The sequence below is a fragment of the Sphaeramia orbicularis genome, chromosome 4 (genome assembly GCF_902148855.1).
Source record: "Sphaeramia orbicularis chromosome 4, fSphaOr1.1, whole genome shotgun sequence".
Classification (NCBI taxonomy): Eukaryota; Metazoa; Chordata; class Actinopteri; order Kurtiformes; family Apogonidae; genus Sphaeramia; species Sphaeramia orbicularis.
Window position 1 is genome coordinate 33,235,370 of NC_043960.1, and position 15,716 is coordinate 33,251,085.

General features: G+C 37.0%; 1 protein-coding gene across 1 annotated transcript; it reads left to right on the forward strand.

The window, feature by feature from the left end:
- Positions 1-138: 138 nt before the first annotated feature.
- On the forward strand, positions 139-13,765 carry hs2st1b (heparan sulfate 2-O-sulfotransferase 1b). Its single transcript, XM_030132595.1, has 7 exons — positions 139-770; positions 3,204-3,442; positions 7,498-7,583; positions 7,925-8,063; positions 8,165-8,262; positions 11,109-11,266; positions 12,512-13,765. The coding sequence occupies exons 1-7, from the start codon at positions 647-649 to the stop codon at positions 12,736-12,738; spliced, it is 1,071 nt and encodes a 356-aa protein (XP_029988455.1). The 5' UTR covers positions 139-646; the 3' UTR covers positions 12,739-13,765.
- The last annotated feature ends 1,951 nt before the right edge of the window (positions 13,766-15,716 follow it).

Below are 15,716 nucleotides of genomic sequence, written 5' to 3' on the forward strand. Positions count from 1 at the left end.
AAGTATATGGGTGTATTTCTGGAAAGGATACAAGAAACAGGCTCTTGACGTCATCTGTAGAATGGTGCTCATCCTCCGGTCCGGTAGGGGGAGACAGATTGTATTTATTTTATCATTTATGGCAAAAGAAGAAGACGATGAGCCGCAGCCACAGGCTAAGCTGCTGTGATGCTACAAAAGCTGCAACAAGCTACAGTCCACACAGCAGCTCCAACTCTGGAGTTTGGAGTTTCTCTCACCGTTTCTCTTCCTCCTGTTCCAAGTCGTGCGTGTACATTAATGGACATTCCTAGACCCTGCATGCAGCCAGCGGGGTTTAAAGACAGCAAGACCGAGTTAAAAAGCCCTGCGAACAGCAGCTTTATTTTTAAAGATGACGCTAGCATGACCACTATCTGTCTTAATTATGTTATTTAGCAAAGAAGCTAGCTGGGTTATGTTTGTTAGTTTGTTTCACCGACATTAAATGAGCCCTGGTTAGCAGTCTAATGGCATTAAACGGCTAACTTTATTGTGAATTAATTTGACAGTAAATTATAATATATTGGGCTTTTTAGATAATATCCTCGCTAGCATAAGCTAACAGCTGTTAGACTCCTTTGCGGGGATACCCTGTAGAAGAGGACTTGATTTCTGTGGCTGTTTGATGGGGCTTTTAAGGATTATGATGGCGCCTAAGTTTCAGCTTTTGGCTGTCATGGCATTTGGAGTGGCGATGCTCTTCATTGAAAACCAGATTCAGAAACTGGAGGAATCAAGAGCTAAACTCGGTAAGAACCAAAACAAATGAGACCAACTTTTTACAGAGTTGTACTAGCGTAGTAGATCATAATATGGTCAAACAGCACTGTATGGTGACTTAAGATAATATTCCAGTCATGTAGGAGGCATTGGTTTTGTTGTTTTACTTGAAATGCAGTATTCTTACAGAAAATACGAACTTTTTAATGGGTTTGAAGATGTTCTGTATAATGTTTTCACCTCTACACAAACTCAATGCTTTTCTTTTTTTCTGTGACTACAACCAAACAAATGAAAAAAACAAAACAAATAAATTTGGCCACGTAGAAAGGCAGTCCATGTTGAGACAGACATTACTGTAAATGTTTTACACAGTAAATAGTGCAAGGATGATGACAGATAACTTTAATTTCCCTCGGGATTAATAAAGTATCTATCTATCTATGGTTGCAGATTTAAGCCTGTCTTAGTAGTTATTCATTGAAATTAATCAATTATTATTTTTGAATCTAACAAATATAGGCATTCTGTGATGTATGTATGTGGGCAAAAGTAATCAAAATATCATTATAACCTTTATTTAACCAGGAAAGTATCTTTGAGATTAAAAATCTCTGTGTCATGATCTAGACACTATTATTGAAATATTCAAACAGATTATTGAAATGCATTAAATATTTCCCTTAGATGAAGATCGTATAATGACTAAAAATTTTACATTTTTTGGTAAAGGTAAAAATAAAAACTTCCCATCATAAAGGAAGCTTTGTGGTGCTCTGTGATATCATCATTTGCACCAATATAAAATATCTGAGGTGCAATGTCTTTCACCATAATATCTTATGAGTTTCTTGCATATCATAGAAGTACATGACAGTATTTAACGATAATAAGTTAATCAGAAAAAAATTCATACCTGTTGTTGAGCAACATGTCACAATTAATTCTGTATTTGATTACATTGATCTACAGGTTATTTTGATGAGTAGTTTATTTATCAGTTCTTCAACAAAATGACTAGTGACTATACAAAACTGGTTATAAGTGGGAGTTCATACATTTTGCTGCAATTAATGCTTATTCTCATTATCCACTTCTGTGCAAATTGTTTTCTCTATTTAAAAAACAGCTCTTTGTAGCTTCCTACAGCCCCAAGTGGCATCTTCAGACAGATATTTTCACCAAATTCAAACAATCTGTCAAACGGTCACATTTGAGAAGCACATGTTTGTCATATTACCAAAATCTCTTGATTTAGTGAAACAGATATATTGTGATTTTTACAATGTGGGGGTTGTAATTATCTCATGTTTAGACAAACATGTCTTATTTCTTTAATTATTACAGTCAAGCTCTAGCCTATTTGTGTTTTTGTTTTTCTCTCCACCAGTTCAGCATTTGCTACTCATTGCCATCTGATACATCAGTAGTCATGTGACCACACACTGCTGGCACAACATCACCTAAACAGAGAGTGATTACTTTATTATAGGTGTAGATGATAAGCAGATTGCACACAAACGGAGAGTGACTTTTCCTTTTCACCCATGCGCATTTTTAAAAATTAATTTGCAGCCTTATGCGATTACATAATTGCACAGACTGACAGTGAGATGATTTAATTAGGTGTACAGCTCTACAATTTATGAATCATCTATTATTTGCTGCTTTATTTTGCTTCTCATGTTTAAAAGGCAGATTCTGCAGTCATATACATCTCTATCGAATGTTTTGTTTTGTTTTTTTTTGTTATCAGTGTTAAATACCAGTGTGCTGTATGATGCATAGACACCCTGATGAGCACAGAACTTTTATTCCATATATGTGCTGTAGTGCTTTTAACTTGGACCACTGCTGTTAGTATACACTCTGAACATTAGCTTAGTTACAAACTCATGTTAAGGAAGCTGTCATCTTGTGCTGTACTTCACTTCTTTTATAATCTTAGGATAGAGAAGAGTAAGTACATCCATTCACATAAGTGTTTTTTTTTTCTCCTTATGGTGTCAGACTCTGAAGGACTGAGCAGCAGGATGCCCTCATTTCACTGCGCACCACACAGTCACTCTAAGAGACACACAAGGCCATTCCTGTAATTGGGTTTAATTAACATTGCAGAGAAAAGAAGTGGGAGAAACACTTTTAATTATGCCTGCTGTCAATATTATTATGAAAAGCTTAATTACTTGTTTCAGTGTTATTGTATTTTGAAGGACTGTTGTTTCCCTTAATTAAGACATGCTAATAAGCTTTGTCGGCCTTAATTTTAAAACAACCTGTTAATTCTTTTGTCTTCATTGTTGTGTTGGCGGCCTCATTCCCACTATCTTCCAGGAGAAAATAAATCAGTAAACATCCACTAACTATAGGATGGTTTTCAGTCTGCCTCTGCACATACATAGAGAAATGAAATTCATTATGGTATTGTAAATGTTCTGTTTTCTTTCTGTTGCTGCCCTCAGAACGCACCATTGCCAGACATGAAGTTGCCCAAGTGGAGCAGCGGCACAATGAAGATGTCGGCCGGGAATTAGCCCCACTTTCAGAAAAAGACGACATGGTAATTATCTACAACCGGGTCCCCAAGACAGCCAGCACATCCTTCACTAACATTGCCTACGACTTGTGCGCGAAGAATGGCTTCCATGTCCTGCACATCAACACGACCAAGAACAACCCTGTCATGTCTTTACAGGACCAGGTGAGTGTGCAAGGTCAAAGGCGTCACGGATGGACAGCCCACTACTTTTTGATTCATAACTTTTGAACCAGACAAGTTTAAGACAAATATTACACATAATTGGAAAGGTATAAATGCCATCTTGAACATACTCAAGGGCAAAATTTAGTTTCAAATATTTTGAAATGAAAAATATCAAAAACTACTGCGTCACGAATGGGCAAAAAATTAACGTCTACTTTTTGCAAGAATTACAAAGTTCTCATCCGTGTAGTTCCTATGACATTTTCATCCTAAAATTTGTTTAGTTTATACTTTAAACCTTCTATTTTGCAACCTAATAATTGGTTAGAGGAAAAAAAATACTGTATCATACCTAAATAGCAATAGTTTTGACAAATGGCAGCATCACGGATGGACAACAAAAGTAAATATCAAATTTAACATTTTTATTTCAATTATCAATATCATACTTTTTTTTTTTTTTTACAATATTTACAACATACAAATAATATTAACATTATATTCAAATGTATTTTGCATAGATATATGCATTTATTAATTTTAAACACTGTATGTTCAGAATATGACATAAATAATATAATAGTCAAATATCATGTATTTGGAATAAATGTAGTTTATTTATGAGAGTTTGTAAAATGAACCCAGAATGGTGCCAGAAAACTTTGTTTCTTTCCAAACATTCACACTCATAAAACTCCTCAAAATTTTTTTTCGCAAATTTTTTCTCATTTCTAAATAAATTTTCCTGAAAATATAAGTAATTACCTACCTGAAAATATAAGTTTGGTGTTGATTATTGTAATTACATTTTTTTGACCAGATGTTAACCTTCCCTTGACTTCGCCCCAGTGTCAAACATCAGCATCACAGGATTGCTCTACAACAGTTATTTAAAGCTGTTAAATAGAAAATAATTTGTCCACAGCCCTCAGAGACTCTTTCTGCACTACAACTAATAATAGCCAAAACAACAAAGAAGTAAAGATAGCAGTGTGTTTTGCAGGCACAACAGACGCTGAGCCTGTGACAGGCTTGTGGTCACTTTGATCAGCACGAATAACAATGTGGAATTCTAAATAGGCCCTTTCTGTGGCCTCAGTTGCGCCTGTTCGTAACATGAAACATTCACCCCAGCTTTTTGCATTTGGGAAAAAATGTAGAGGCTTTTAGTCAGTTGAATTACCTCACATCTGTGAAATGCAGCATTTCACACTATTATATAACACTATGTCTGTAACCTTCTGAACAGTGTCTGCACATTAGTAATTTATATTGCAGACAACTGAGGATAAGAGGATGGTAGCTTATAATAGCACATGCAGTATAAAATACAGTTGGAGAATGACACTGTGGCCCTGTCACCCAGCACATCTAGGACAGAGCTGAAAGATGACCACTGGGTTAATGCAACCTCCACCACCTCAAACACTTACTGAGAGGTGCACGGTGTGTGTTGAAAAGTGTGGAAATTGTCTAATGAATACAGGCTTTAGGTTGAGGTCGGCACGTAGTTCTGATACATGCTGGCCCCTTTTGTCCCACAGAAATCTGACTGTACCCAGATTATAATAGTTTTTGATTTTTCATTACTTTTTGTACTTATTTTGTTCTAATATCTGTTATGAATTTACTTGAAGTTTGATTTTTAAGTTCCATAATGTTGATTTTATGCATGCTGTTAAAAAATATTCAATATTAGTAACGATACTGATGCCTTAAAAGTTTTCCATTTTCTATCTCAATCCCAAACTCAAAAACAAAAGTACATTATGGTACAAATGTTTGTTTGTTTGTTTGTTTTTTTAGTTTTTTTAGCTTATCTGTATTTTTATACTCTCAAAGCAGTTAAACAACATAAAAATGTAGACCTTTACCAAAGTGTGGTTGAACAGGAGTTGTTGGTTTCAACTACAAGAATACTTTGGCCTTTTTCCACTCATAGAAATTTTACAAAACAGAAAACATTTTTGATATTGGGCCATTTGTAAACAGTTCACTCAGTGACATAAGTGTAAGTTCAGTACTCAGCTCTGGAAAAGATTTCAAAAGATCAGAAAAAGTAATAAATGCAGGAGAGTATTATGCCATTTGTCATACAGTGTTGTCTTGTCAATATGAAGTAGGTTAGCCTTTTTACATGTGTCTTTTCACATTGGCTTTTAGATTTGTGGACTTGAGTTGAGAAATGTTCCATATATTTTAACCATCTGCGACTACAAGGCATTTGCTCTAATTTAAGACACATTCATGTTCAAAATAATGACTCATGCCCCGACCCGTGACGCCAAACGTGGGCGGGTTGGCACCACAGATGTGTAATGTCTAAATTATTACACAATCACATTTTGTCATTTTGTATCACACGTAAGAACAACAGGATCAAACTGTCTGAGGTGAAATGTAACTGGGGATCCTTTAGTGACATGATGTGGAGACTTGGTGCCTCCATTTGTTTATCTATTGGTACCTGTTATTATCAGTAATTTCATTGTATTATTCAGTAATAAGCTTATTATATTTAAGTTGAATCAAATCAGCCCTGTGCATTTTTTGTTTTGCTGAAACTAACAAGCAGCATAAAATGAACAGAAAAAGACAAATGTTTTATTTGTATGACAAGTAGCAACTAAAATGTCAGTATCATAAAAGCTCTTTTCAACCCAAAATCCAAGGCCAAATATGAAATAGATGGTTCCCTGTCATTTTAGTGCATTTTAGTTGACTTTTTAGAGGTGGTATGAAGTACTTTTGTTGGCTTTATACAATATGCTATAGGCTCTTTTTTTTTTTTTTTTTTGCATGTATTTCACCTGTTATGCTTGCAAAACTTTAAGTCCAATCCAGAGAAATCCAATTAACATGACATAAAGTGAAGTGATGTACTACAGATATGGTAACTAAGATTATATACTCACAGTAGAATATTAGTTCATGCCTTCCTGTCCAAATCTAGAGCCTGCTCGGGTTCTAAAATCCTCAGGCTGTGCATGGCATTCACACTACCCTTTCACTGTTTCACTGGGTGTATTCATATTGCTTGTCAGTGCAGCTCAGGACACATAGTGTGAATGGCCCAAAGCTATTCTATTGTTATTTTTGGCTGCTTGTGCCAAGGTAATATCCTGTGTGCCATCTCACAACAGGCTGCCACCCTCCCCACCCCATCTCCCAAACAGACTGTTTCCTCGACTGACGATAAAACAGCCGAGGTGAAAGCATCAGCCTGCCTCCGCATCACAGCCCATCTCATTTTACAACTCGAACGCTCAGGAAAAGCAACCAGAGCAGCCAGAGCTGGTTAATGTGTTTGACTTTGTCGTATTTTCATCCTTTCAAACCACAAAGAGTGTGTGTCAGAGATATCATGTAGTAAATGGAGGCAGTCCAGAGAAACTGTGGATATGACCACTTGAGACACCTTCGATCATTATTGTGCACTTAAGTAATAAGCTTTATGAGCAGATTTTGTTACAGTAAGTTCTTGGTAGATTTTTTTTTTTTTTTTTTTGCCACAGGTTTTAACTCTCAGGCTGAATATGATCTATACTACAATATTGCTTTAGGTTGTTACAGCCTGAGAGGATGACTACAGGCACTACTGAAGGCTGAATGGAGCTTTTCTCCTCCTCTGCATGTTTTCTCTTTTGATTAAAAAGTCATACATCTGTATTTTAATAAAATGTAGTTAATATTCTCATAAACAGACACTGCAACCAGGGCAGCTGAGGGGCTACCTGTTCCCCATCTCTATACTTTTGTTATCTGTCATGTCTCTTATAAAGTGTGCAAAATACCCTGAAAACTACACTTTCTATTGAGTGAATTCTCACTATAACTAGATGGTGTCCACCAAACGTCCAAGAATAATTTTTGCCTCCTTCAGAAGTACAGAAAGCAACACAATCACTTTGTGAATTGTTTTTTTTTTTTGTAAGTATTTTTCAGACAAACAACCCATTTCTACTGTTCTGTCTTTGTGTTTTTATTGTTGTTGTTATTTACCATTCACTGGAGTCTCTCTGCTAATTAGTTTCCATTATCTTTGTCTACAGGTGCGTTTTGTCAGAAACGTCACCTCCTGGAGAGAGATGAAGCCCGGCTTCTACCATGGCCATGTAGCTTATCTGGACTTCTCAAAGTAAGGCCACTTCATTTCCTGTAATAGCATTAATATCCAGATTAGTTACAAACAGTTAGCAGAGCAGATAAAAGGGAGGTCATGTATTGACTGTGAACGTGTGCTTCAGTGTTGATTAATAGCATTGTTGTGCTTATCTCCACTGGCAGTATCATTTCAGTGATCACAGGTAATTATCCTAAGTGTTCTTTGGTGGGAGAGGGCCTGTTAACTGTTCTTGCTAATGGAAAAGCTCAGTCTTTACCGCTATAAACAAGTACTGTAGCTGCATAGCATTTAGATTTGAGTTTATGTTCCATGCATATGAAGCCTTTTCCAAAATGCGTCTGTTTTTTCTTTAGATTCGGGGTGAAAGGAAAACCGCTGTACATTAATGTGGTCCGGGACCCTATAGAGCGCCTGGTGTCGTACTACTACTTCTTAAGGTTCGGAGACGACTACAGGCCTGGACTTCGACGGCGGAAACAAGGAGACAAAAAGGTTTAGATTTGAAGCTCATCTGGACCTGATTACAGATCCAACCTGTTTTATGGGTTTGTAATTCATGCTATGCAGTGATAGTGATTGTGTTTGTGTTTCAGACCTTCGATGAGTGTGTGTCATCGGGGGGCTCTGACTGCGCACCGGAGAAACTCTGGCTGCAGATCCCATTCTTCTGTGGACATCATTCAGAGTGTTGGTGAGTCTGCTGCACCTCAGACAGTTCTTGTTTGTTGTTTTTGGGGGTTTTTTGGATGTGGAGCAAAAGACCAAAAGTCTGAGGCCACCATTAGCTTGTTGTTTTTGCAGGGTTTAGCGTGCATACATATATATTTGTTTCTCATTCTCTTTCTTCAGATGCAACAGGAAAATGCTGGAAATATGTGCAAAGGATTAAAAACAAACAAAAAATTCTAAAATAAATGGTTTCTGTAAGCTAAAATTTAATGTGTATTGAATGAAACCTGCAGCAAAACTCACCAAAATTAATGCACTACATCTCATATTGTCAGAACAAAAGTGTTAAAGCCATGTTATTAAATGCAAAGGAAAGTCACACTGAATATTTGACACTTTGGTCTGTAGAAGCTGTTTTTGTAAGCGTTGTGTGTGATGCTGTACATATTTCCTATGTCTCCTGTTTGTATCTTAATACAGAAACTGAGAATTGTGTGTGATGTTATCATAAATTTGCCAAAGCAATGAGAGTAGATGTAGTTACCATTACTTCATCCACTTGCTTGTGCCTTTCATTTTGCCATAATTCTCAGTATGAGTGAACTCAAAATAGCAAGAAAAACACAGCAAAGGAAATATCTAAATCTCTAAATAATTTCAACTACTTCTAATTGTTAAAACACAGTGATGTCAACTTCATGTTGTGTATAACTACTTTAATGAGCCAACATCTGACAGATAATATGATTTAATACAGACTTACTGCCAACATTGCCACTGTAGCTGTAATTCAATGACAGGCTTGGTATCAAAATTAAGTAAAGCTAAACTTTGGGAACAAGCAAAAAAACTGCTGTTTCAGTTCATTTTTATTTCTATACGTAGGGGGTGGATGATATGACAAAAATATCATATCACGATTTTTAAAAAATCAAATCACAATCTCAATTTTATCAGTTCTTTACATTAATCTTTGAGACTAATTAGCATCTTTTGCCAGGTAAAAAGTCACTGCTTCTATTCCCTCTTTCCACCGTGTGCTACTCGTCTCAGAAAGAGTGCCTTTACTAAATGCTTGCATTAAAGTTGTTTGCTTTTGTTTAACACTACGTCTTGCCTCTGGCTGGGGTGTGGCTGGTCTTCCAGCAGTTTCGTTGTCAGGTGATTGAACAGATTCGTAGTGTTGCCAATCCAACATGCGAACCGCGTCTGTGCAAATTTAGCAAATTACTGTTGTTTGTGCTTCGTCATTTGGGGAAAATCCAAACCAATTCCATACGATGGAAGTGGAGTTCTTTTTAGGAAGCAACTTGTCTGTGTCGCTGTCAGCCATGACTCCCGTTACACAATGTGAAATCCACTTGACGTGGACGTGAACCAATGTGATGCATCTGTGCGTCAGTATATAACTACATCCAGAGCCGCTGAATACTCTATGGCTTTGACTACATCATATTATAGACGATTCCACGATCTCTCTGCTTTGTTGGATCAGCGATAAGTTCTAATCCTTCATGATCTAATATCGCCATATTGCACACCCCTGTCTATACCATTATATTACAGTTTACCTCAAAGGCTTTGCAATCTGTTAAACATACAACTCCCTCTGTCCTTAGAGGAAATGTGGAGAAAAGAAATGGTAGAAACCTCAGGATGAATCACAGTGGAGATGAAGAGACAGTGTAACAGGTGTTGTGTGTACAGACATTTGGATAGACAGTAAATATAGATGATGTACAGGCTTGTTGCAGTAATTTACTGTCTTTCAGCAAAAAAAAAAAACTGGAAATGAACCATGTCTGGGATTCTTGCTGTGCATTTGTATTCGATAAGAAGAGTCGGTTTTTGCTCAAATATACTGACATTTTTATCCGGTTCTGATGTTAAAGGCAGATTCACCACTTATAGATAACTGAAAAGACAGAGAAATGTTCCTTTCTGTATGTTACACATGTTAACTGTGTAATATACATAGAGGGTAATATCCCATTCTTCTGAAGGATTTCAGTTCAGTGTTTCTGTGACTATTCAAGCTATAGTTTAACATGAACCTCTTGAATTTGCACCTAAAACACTCACAACAGCATTCATTGTCCTCATCCAAGAAACAGGTTAAATAAATGTGTGGAGGAAACAAAACAATATGCACATCCTACTAAATTACAAAGTTTGAGTAAGTCAAACTTTTACTTTATGTATTATTTTACAAGTTTGTCAGTGTTCACTGGTAATATTAGTCCTGTACAAATAGGGCTTCATTCACTAAACACAAACTGTGAAAAACATCCATCATGTGATACTCACAGACCAGACATCACAACCTTCTGTTTGCCATAATAATCTTATTACTAAAGCAGTAATTTCCCCCCCAAAAAAAAAAAAATTAAGTAAATTCACAACAGAGTCCAAATTAAGCAAATACGATAAGAATGAATTATCGACAACAAAGTATTGACAGTAATTCTATAGAGATGTCGCAGTGACATTTGAAGATACTGTCGCTTTGATGTCAGTATCAAACTGTGGTTGTTGTCCCCCTGTGTTCACCCTCACCAGTTTTAAAATGAATAACTAATGTTTAATCACTGAGGCAGAACCAGACTGACTCCACACTCTCTACTCTGTTAGTTTCTGTTTTTTGCTCTGGGCTTCCTCCTGTGGAGAACTTCAAAGCTCTGTGATCCCGCTGTGCCTGGTTCCAGTTTCTAGGGTACAGGGTATGACTGGGTAATCACTAATTTAAGGAGGGGCTTTTGGGTCAGAGTCAGTCAGAACATTGAGTGCATCCAGACAGAGCCGTATGTGCGCGTTCACTGACGAAGCCACCTCAGGTTTAATGAACGCTCCCCGTTTGTCATTGTGAAGGAACGTTGGCAGCCGCTGGGCCCTGGAGCAGGCCAAGTACAACCTGGTCAATGAGTACCTGTTGGTCGGAGTAACCGAGGAGCTGGAGGACTTCATCATGATCCTGGAGGCTGCAGTTCCACGCTTCTTCAAAGGGGCCACGGACCTCTACAGGACAGGTACGAGTATGAGGATCACATGACCACCTTCACCCTGTGGCTCCAAACACTTAAGATGAATTATTTTCTACCTGCAGTCAGTCATTTAGTCACTCAGTGTCAATTAGTGCGATATTATAGTCAAAGGATCAACGTGTAGAATGGAATGACAAAAAAATCAGGATCATTTAAAACAGTTTTATGAGTTAGTTCACTCCTAAAGACTATTTTTGTGGCGACTTCCAAATGAATTTTACTCCACATTTAACCTGTCCTGATTGATTTATCACCATTTATTATGATATATTTAGGGAACATGTGTGTTTTCTTATATTTTACTTACCGATTATGTAGGTAAAACATCAAATCTCAGAGTAAATTCAAAGATTATTACGTCAAAAAAGAAAAAAAAACTGAAAAAGTCTAAGCAAAAAATATCATTAAATGAGCAGAAAGATAAATGTCTACATCTACTGCCATTCATCAAAACACATGGGTTTTATTGATGAATCGATGTTGCAGAAAACAATGGTGTTTCCACATTCACTAGGGAACTGAATGTTTCTTAGTGAACATCCAAATGGGTCACATCTGATGCTGATGAAAAACTGAGAATCTCCATTTTACCTGATTTATTGAAATAAATTGATCGGATTACCGGTTCAAAAATTATTAAACACTTTAGATCAGTAGAAGTATGGAGGGTCTGGAAGGGTTAACTGCTCTAAAAATCATTTTAAATGTACAAATCATAAAGCACAGGAGTTTCTGGTCTGTTACTGCCTCAGTTCATTGGTTGTCTGTGTTACAACATGTCAGTTTAAATCACTTATAGATAAAACATACAACAATACAAAGAAAATAACTGATCGAGCAGCAAACTCCCATCATCTGCTGGTTTTGAAGAGAGTGATAATGGCTTCGGTTCTCTGTTGGAAAGTGCCGTGTGGTGGCAACATAAAGTGGTGAAAATATTCTAAATATAGGGTATTGATTTTGTTCCGTCTTTCCTTTCTTTTGTCTACAGAGTGTCCTTTTTTGGGTCACAAAAGTACATGTTTTGCTTTCTACATCTACTGCAGTTAATACACTGACTTCCTACTGTCCCACCTCCATAAAGTCCCATACAGCCCTTTGACAGAAATGTGTTTTGTCTTCTTTCCAGGCTCATTGTAGAGTTAATTGGGGAATTTCCTTTCCCCCACTAATCAATTTTAAATCTTTGCTGACTCACAGACTCTGTAAACCCGTCTTGTGTTTCTCCAGGTAAAAAGTCCCATCTGCGAAAGACCACTGAAAAGAAGCCGCCCACTAAAGAGACAATAGCCAAGCTGCAGCAGTCCAACATCTGGAAAATCGAAAACGAGTTTTATGAGTTTGCACTTGAACAGTTTCAGTTTGTGCGCGCCCACGCTGTCAGGGAAAAGGACGGAGAGCTTTATATCCTCGCCCAGAGCTTCTTCTATGAAAAGATTTACCCCAAAGTGAACTAAAAATAACACCAGAGTAGTGCGACGCATGGACTCAATGAGAAGTCTTATACACTGGGCAAACGACAAACACTAGTGACGTTAACTAATGAATGCTGGATTTATTTCATCTGTATTCTCCCCTTTTTGGGATCCACTATTTCCATCTGTGTTGAGCCGTCTCAAACTGTACAGTGGAATTTCTACAGTTTTTTTTATTGCTGGTGCAGCTGTTGAGAAAACTTAACATGGACAAACTGTCAGTCTGAACTGCAACGGAGAGAATTCCTGCAATAGTCACTGAACGCAGTACGACTCAGAACCAGAACACAAGCAAAATGTGTTTCATTCTGTACAAGTCACATGTTTTGGCTTACAGAGTGGATCTGCCTCATTAAAGCAGCGAACTTGAGCTAGTTGGACAAGTTTCACTCCATATGTAAATGTGTTTTTCCATTTACGGACAGATTTGAAGAGGAAAAACATGCCCCCGTGTTGTATTATCATCATCCTTACTTGTTTACAAATTCTAGCAGATCTAACTGTTACGAAGCTGCATTTGTACATACTGTATTAACATGCAGTCAACGTGTTTTCGGACCAAACGGTAGCAAAAAGAAAGTTGGACCATTGCATCCTTTTGGTGCGTGACTAGTAATTTTTTAATCCCACTGAGATGTTCTCAATTTTTAGACATGTTTTACACGTAGTATCAGTGTTCATCACAGAGGTAGCACTGTGCCTCTTTGATCTAACTGATAGCGACTGTTTTTAGCTCGTGAAAGGACCACAGCTGGAGCAGGATAAAGGTATTAATGAAAAATGAATTGAATGTTTGAGTACAGGGTCGACACAGGGTCATTTCCAGCAGAGAGAAAAAGATGACAGATGGAGCTGATAGTGCCTTTCTTATAAATGGATTTTGGTTTCCAGTGATCCCACTTTTCTTTGATTACGTGTGTGTATTTTTGAACCGCAACTTCTGATTCTGTTCTTCTAACAGTCGAACACCTATCACATTAACAACCTAAACATAAATATGCAACTGCAAGTGTCTCGACTGTTTATTCTCGTGCGTGTATGTTTGTGTTGCGTTGTGCAGCCGTGATAACACATTAATACCTTGCATTTCTTATCACTGTGGGACTTTGAACGGTACTGTTGGTAAATCTGGCTCATTCTTCATGTCTTTGAAGGGATACTAAAATGTGTTGCACATTTCCCATCATGACATCCTTTCATTGACTCTCTGTGCCTCGTAAATGCCAAGGGGTCTTGTGTTTTTGAGGTTTGAGAGCATGTGTGCTCATGTCTGCAAAAATGGAAACCAAAGTACAGTTAACCCTCACTTCATACCTACTGCATATTCACCCTGATAACACAGCCAAGTATGTCCACAATAACACTTCATTACAGTAAAGACTCTGGTATGTTAATAGATGAGAGCACCAATATTAAATGTCATGTATAGTATGACTGATAAATAGTTTTGAGGAAGCAGAAGCTGTCTGAAGTAATATTATATCAACTCAAACCTCTGACTAAATCCACTTTAGTAATGCCAGTTGAGTCATTTTCTTATACTTAACACCAAAAGAAGACTGCCCAAAAAACATCCAAAAGAACAGGGTTCCAGCAGGGTCTTAAAAGTCTTGAATTTACTAATCTGCACTTAATGCCTTAAAAAAAAAAGTCTTTAAAAGGTATTAAATTTGATAGCCTCCTGAGACCCAGCAATGCATTTTTGTCCTATGTAGTAGACAAAAGTTTCACAGCTTTACTTATAAAAAAAAAAAAAAACTCCACTGAAAAGGACATTATATAACAATTTAAAAAATGTATCTGAAAAAACTGTTGCATCAAGTTGTTTCCAATTAAGACAATTATTTAACGTAAAATGGCGAAAATGTTTACTTACTCAGGAGGATACGGTAGGTCTTAATTTGCGTTGCCATAAACTTGTTGGCTGTATTGTGTGTCTGGGAAAGCTGTAAAGAAGGTAGTGTTCGTCTACTTAGTTCCACCCGTTCCAACCCAACAATTTATATTGAAATTAGGAATCAATTATCACTAACTTTGCAGCCCCCGGTGAGAAATGACTCGCAGTATTGGAGTAAATAAATACATTTTCCTAAATTCTATGAGTCACAAATTTTTTGCCAGTATGGCCATGAAAGAGGCTGTGAAATGGGCATTAAATTCTGTTCTCAGTAGTCTTAAAAAGTCTTAAATTTAACTTGTAGGAACCCTGAAAGAAAGACAGCCAACTCCCTAGAACACATTAAATAAGAAATAGTGCATTTTAATGTGACACTACCATTAGATTAAATGAAGCACATCATGGTGTCATATTACCGTCTACCAGATGACATTATTTATATCCTTCACTCAGAATCTGTATTTATCGTTCTTTATAATCTCTAAGTTTGCTGTGCTGAATCATCCCTGTGCCGTTTGACGCTGCCATGCTATTTCTGCATTTAGTTGAAAAGGAAAAGCATGTTATTATTATTTCATACAACTTTATTTATCCCAAATGGGCAGTTCATTTGCAGATTTCACACATGAATGAACCAATGATCTGTAAATGAAACATTAAGAGACATTTGGTAATAAAAATAAAAATCAATCCGTAAAATCCAATAAATAAAGCGCCTTAACTAAAATCCAGTAAATAAATCCTGGAAAAATAGTCTGATTCATCTAAAATGGGTGGGGTCTGTAGTTTAAAGCCTGTACGTTCACTGAAAGCCAATTATCTGGTGTCCAGTTTTGCTGGATATCAACCATGGACTATTGTTGAAAGCAAAGTATTTTCATTGTTCTTTATGTTTTGCACATTCAATCCAGACCGCACTTAATTGAATGCCTATAAAAACTAAATGCCCACATACACAATAAAACCACAGTTAGTATTCATTTATTATTCCTTAAAGGGGCTTGAGGGGGGTTGATGGTGTTCCAGGGACCAGCTCCGTGTAGCTTACACCACATTGATTTGA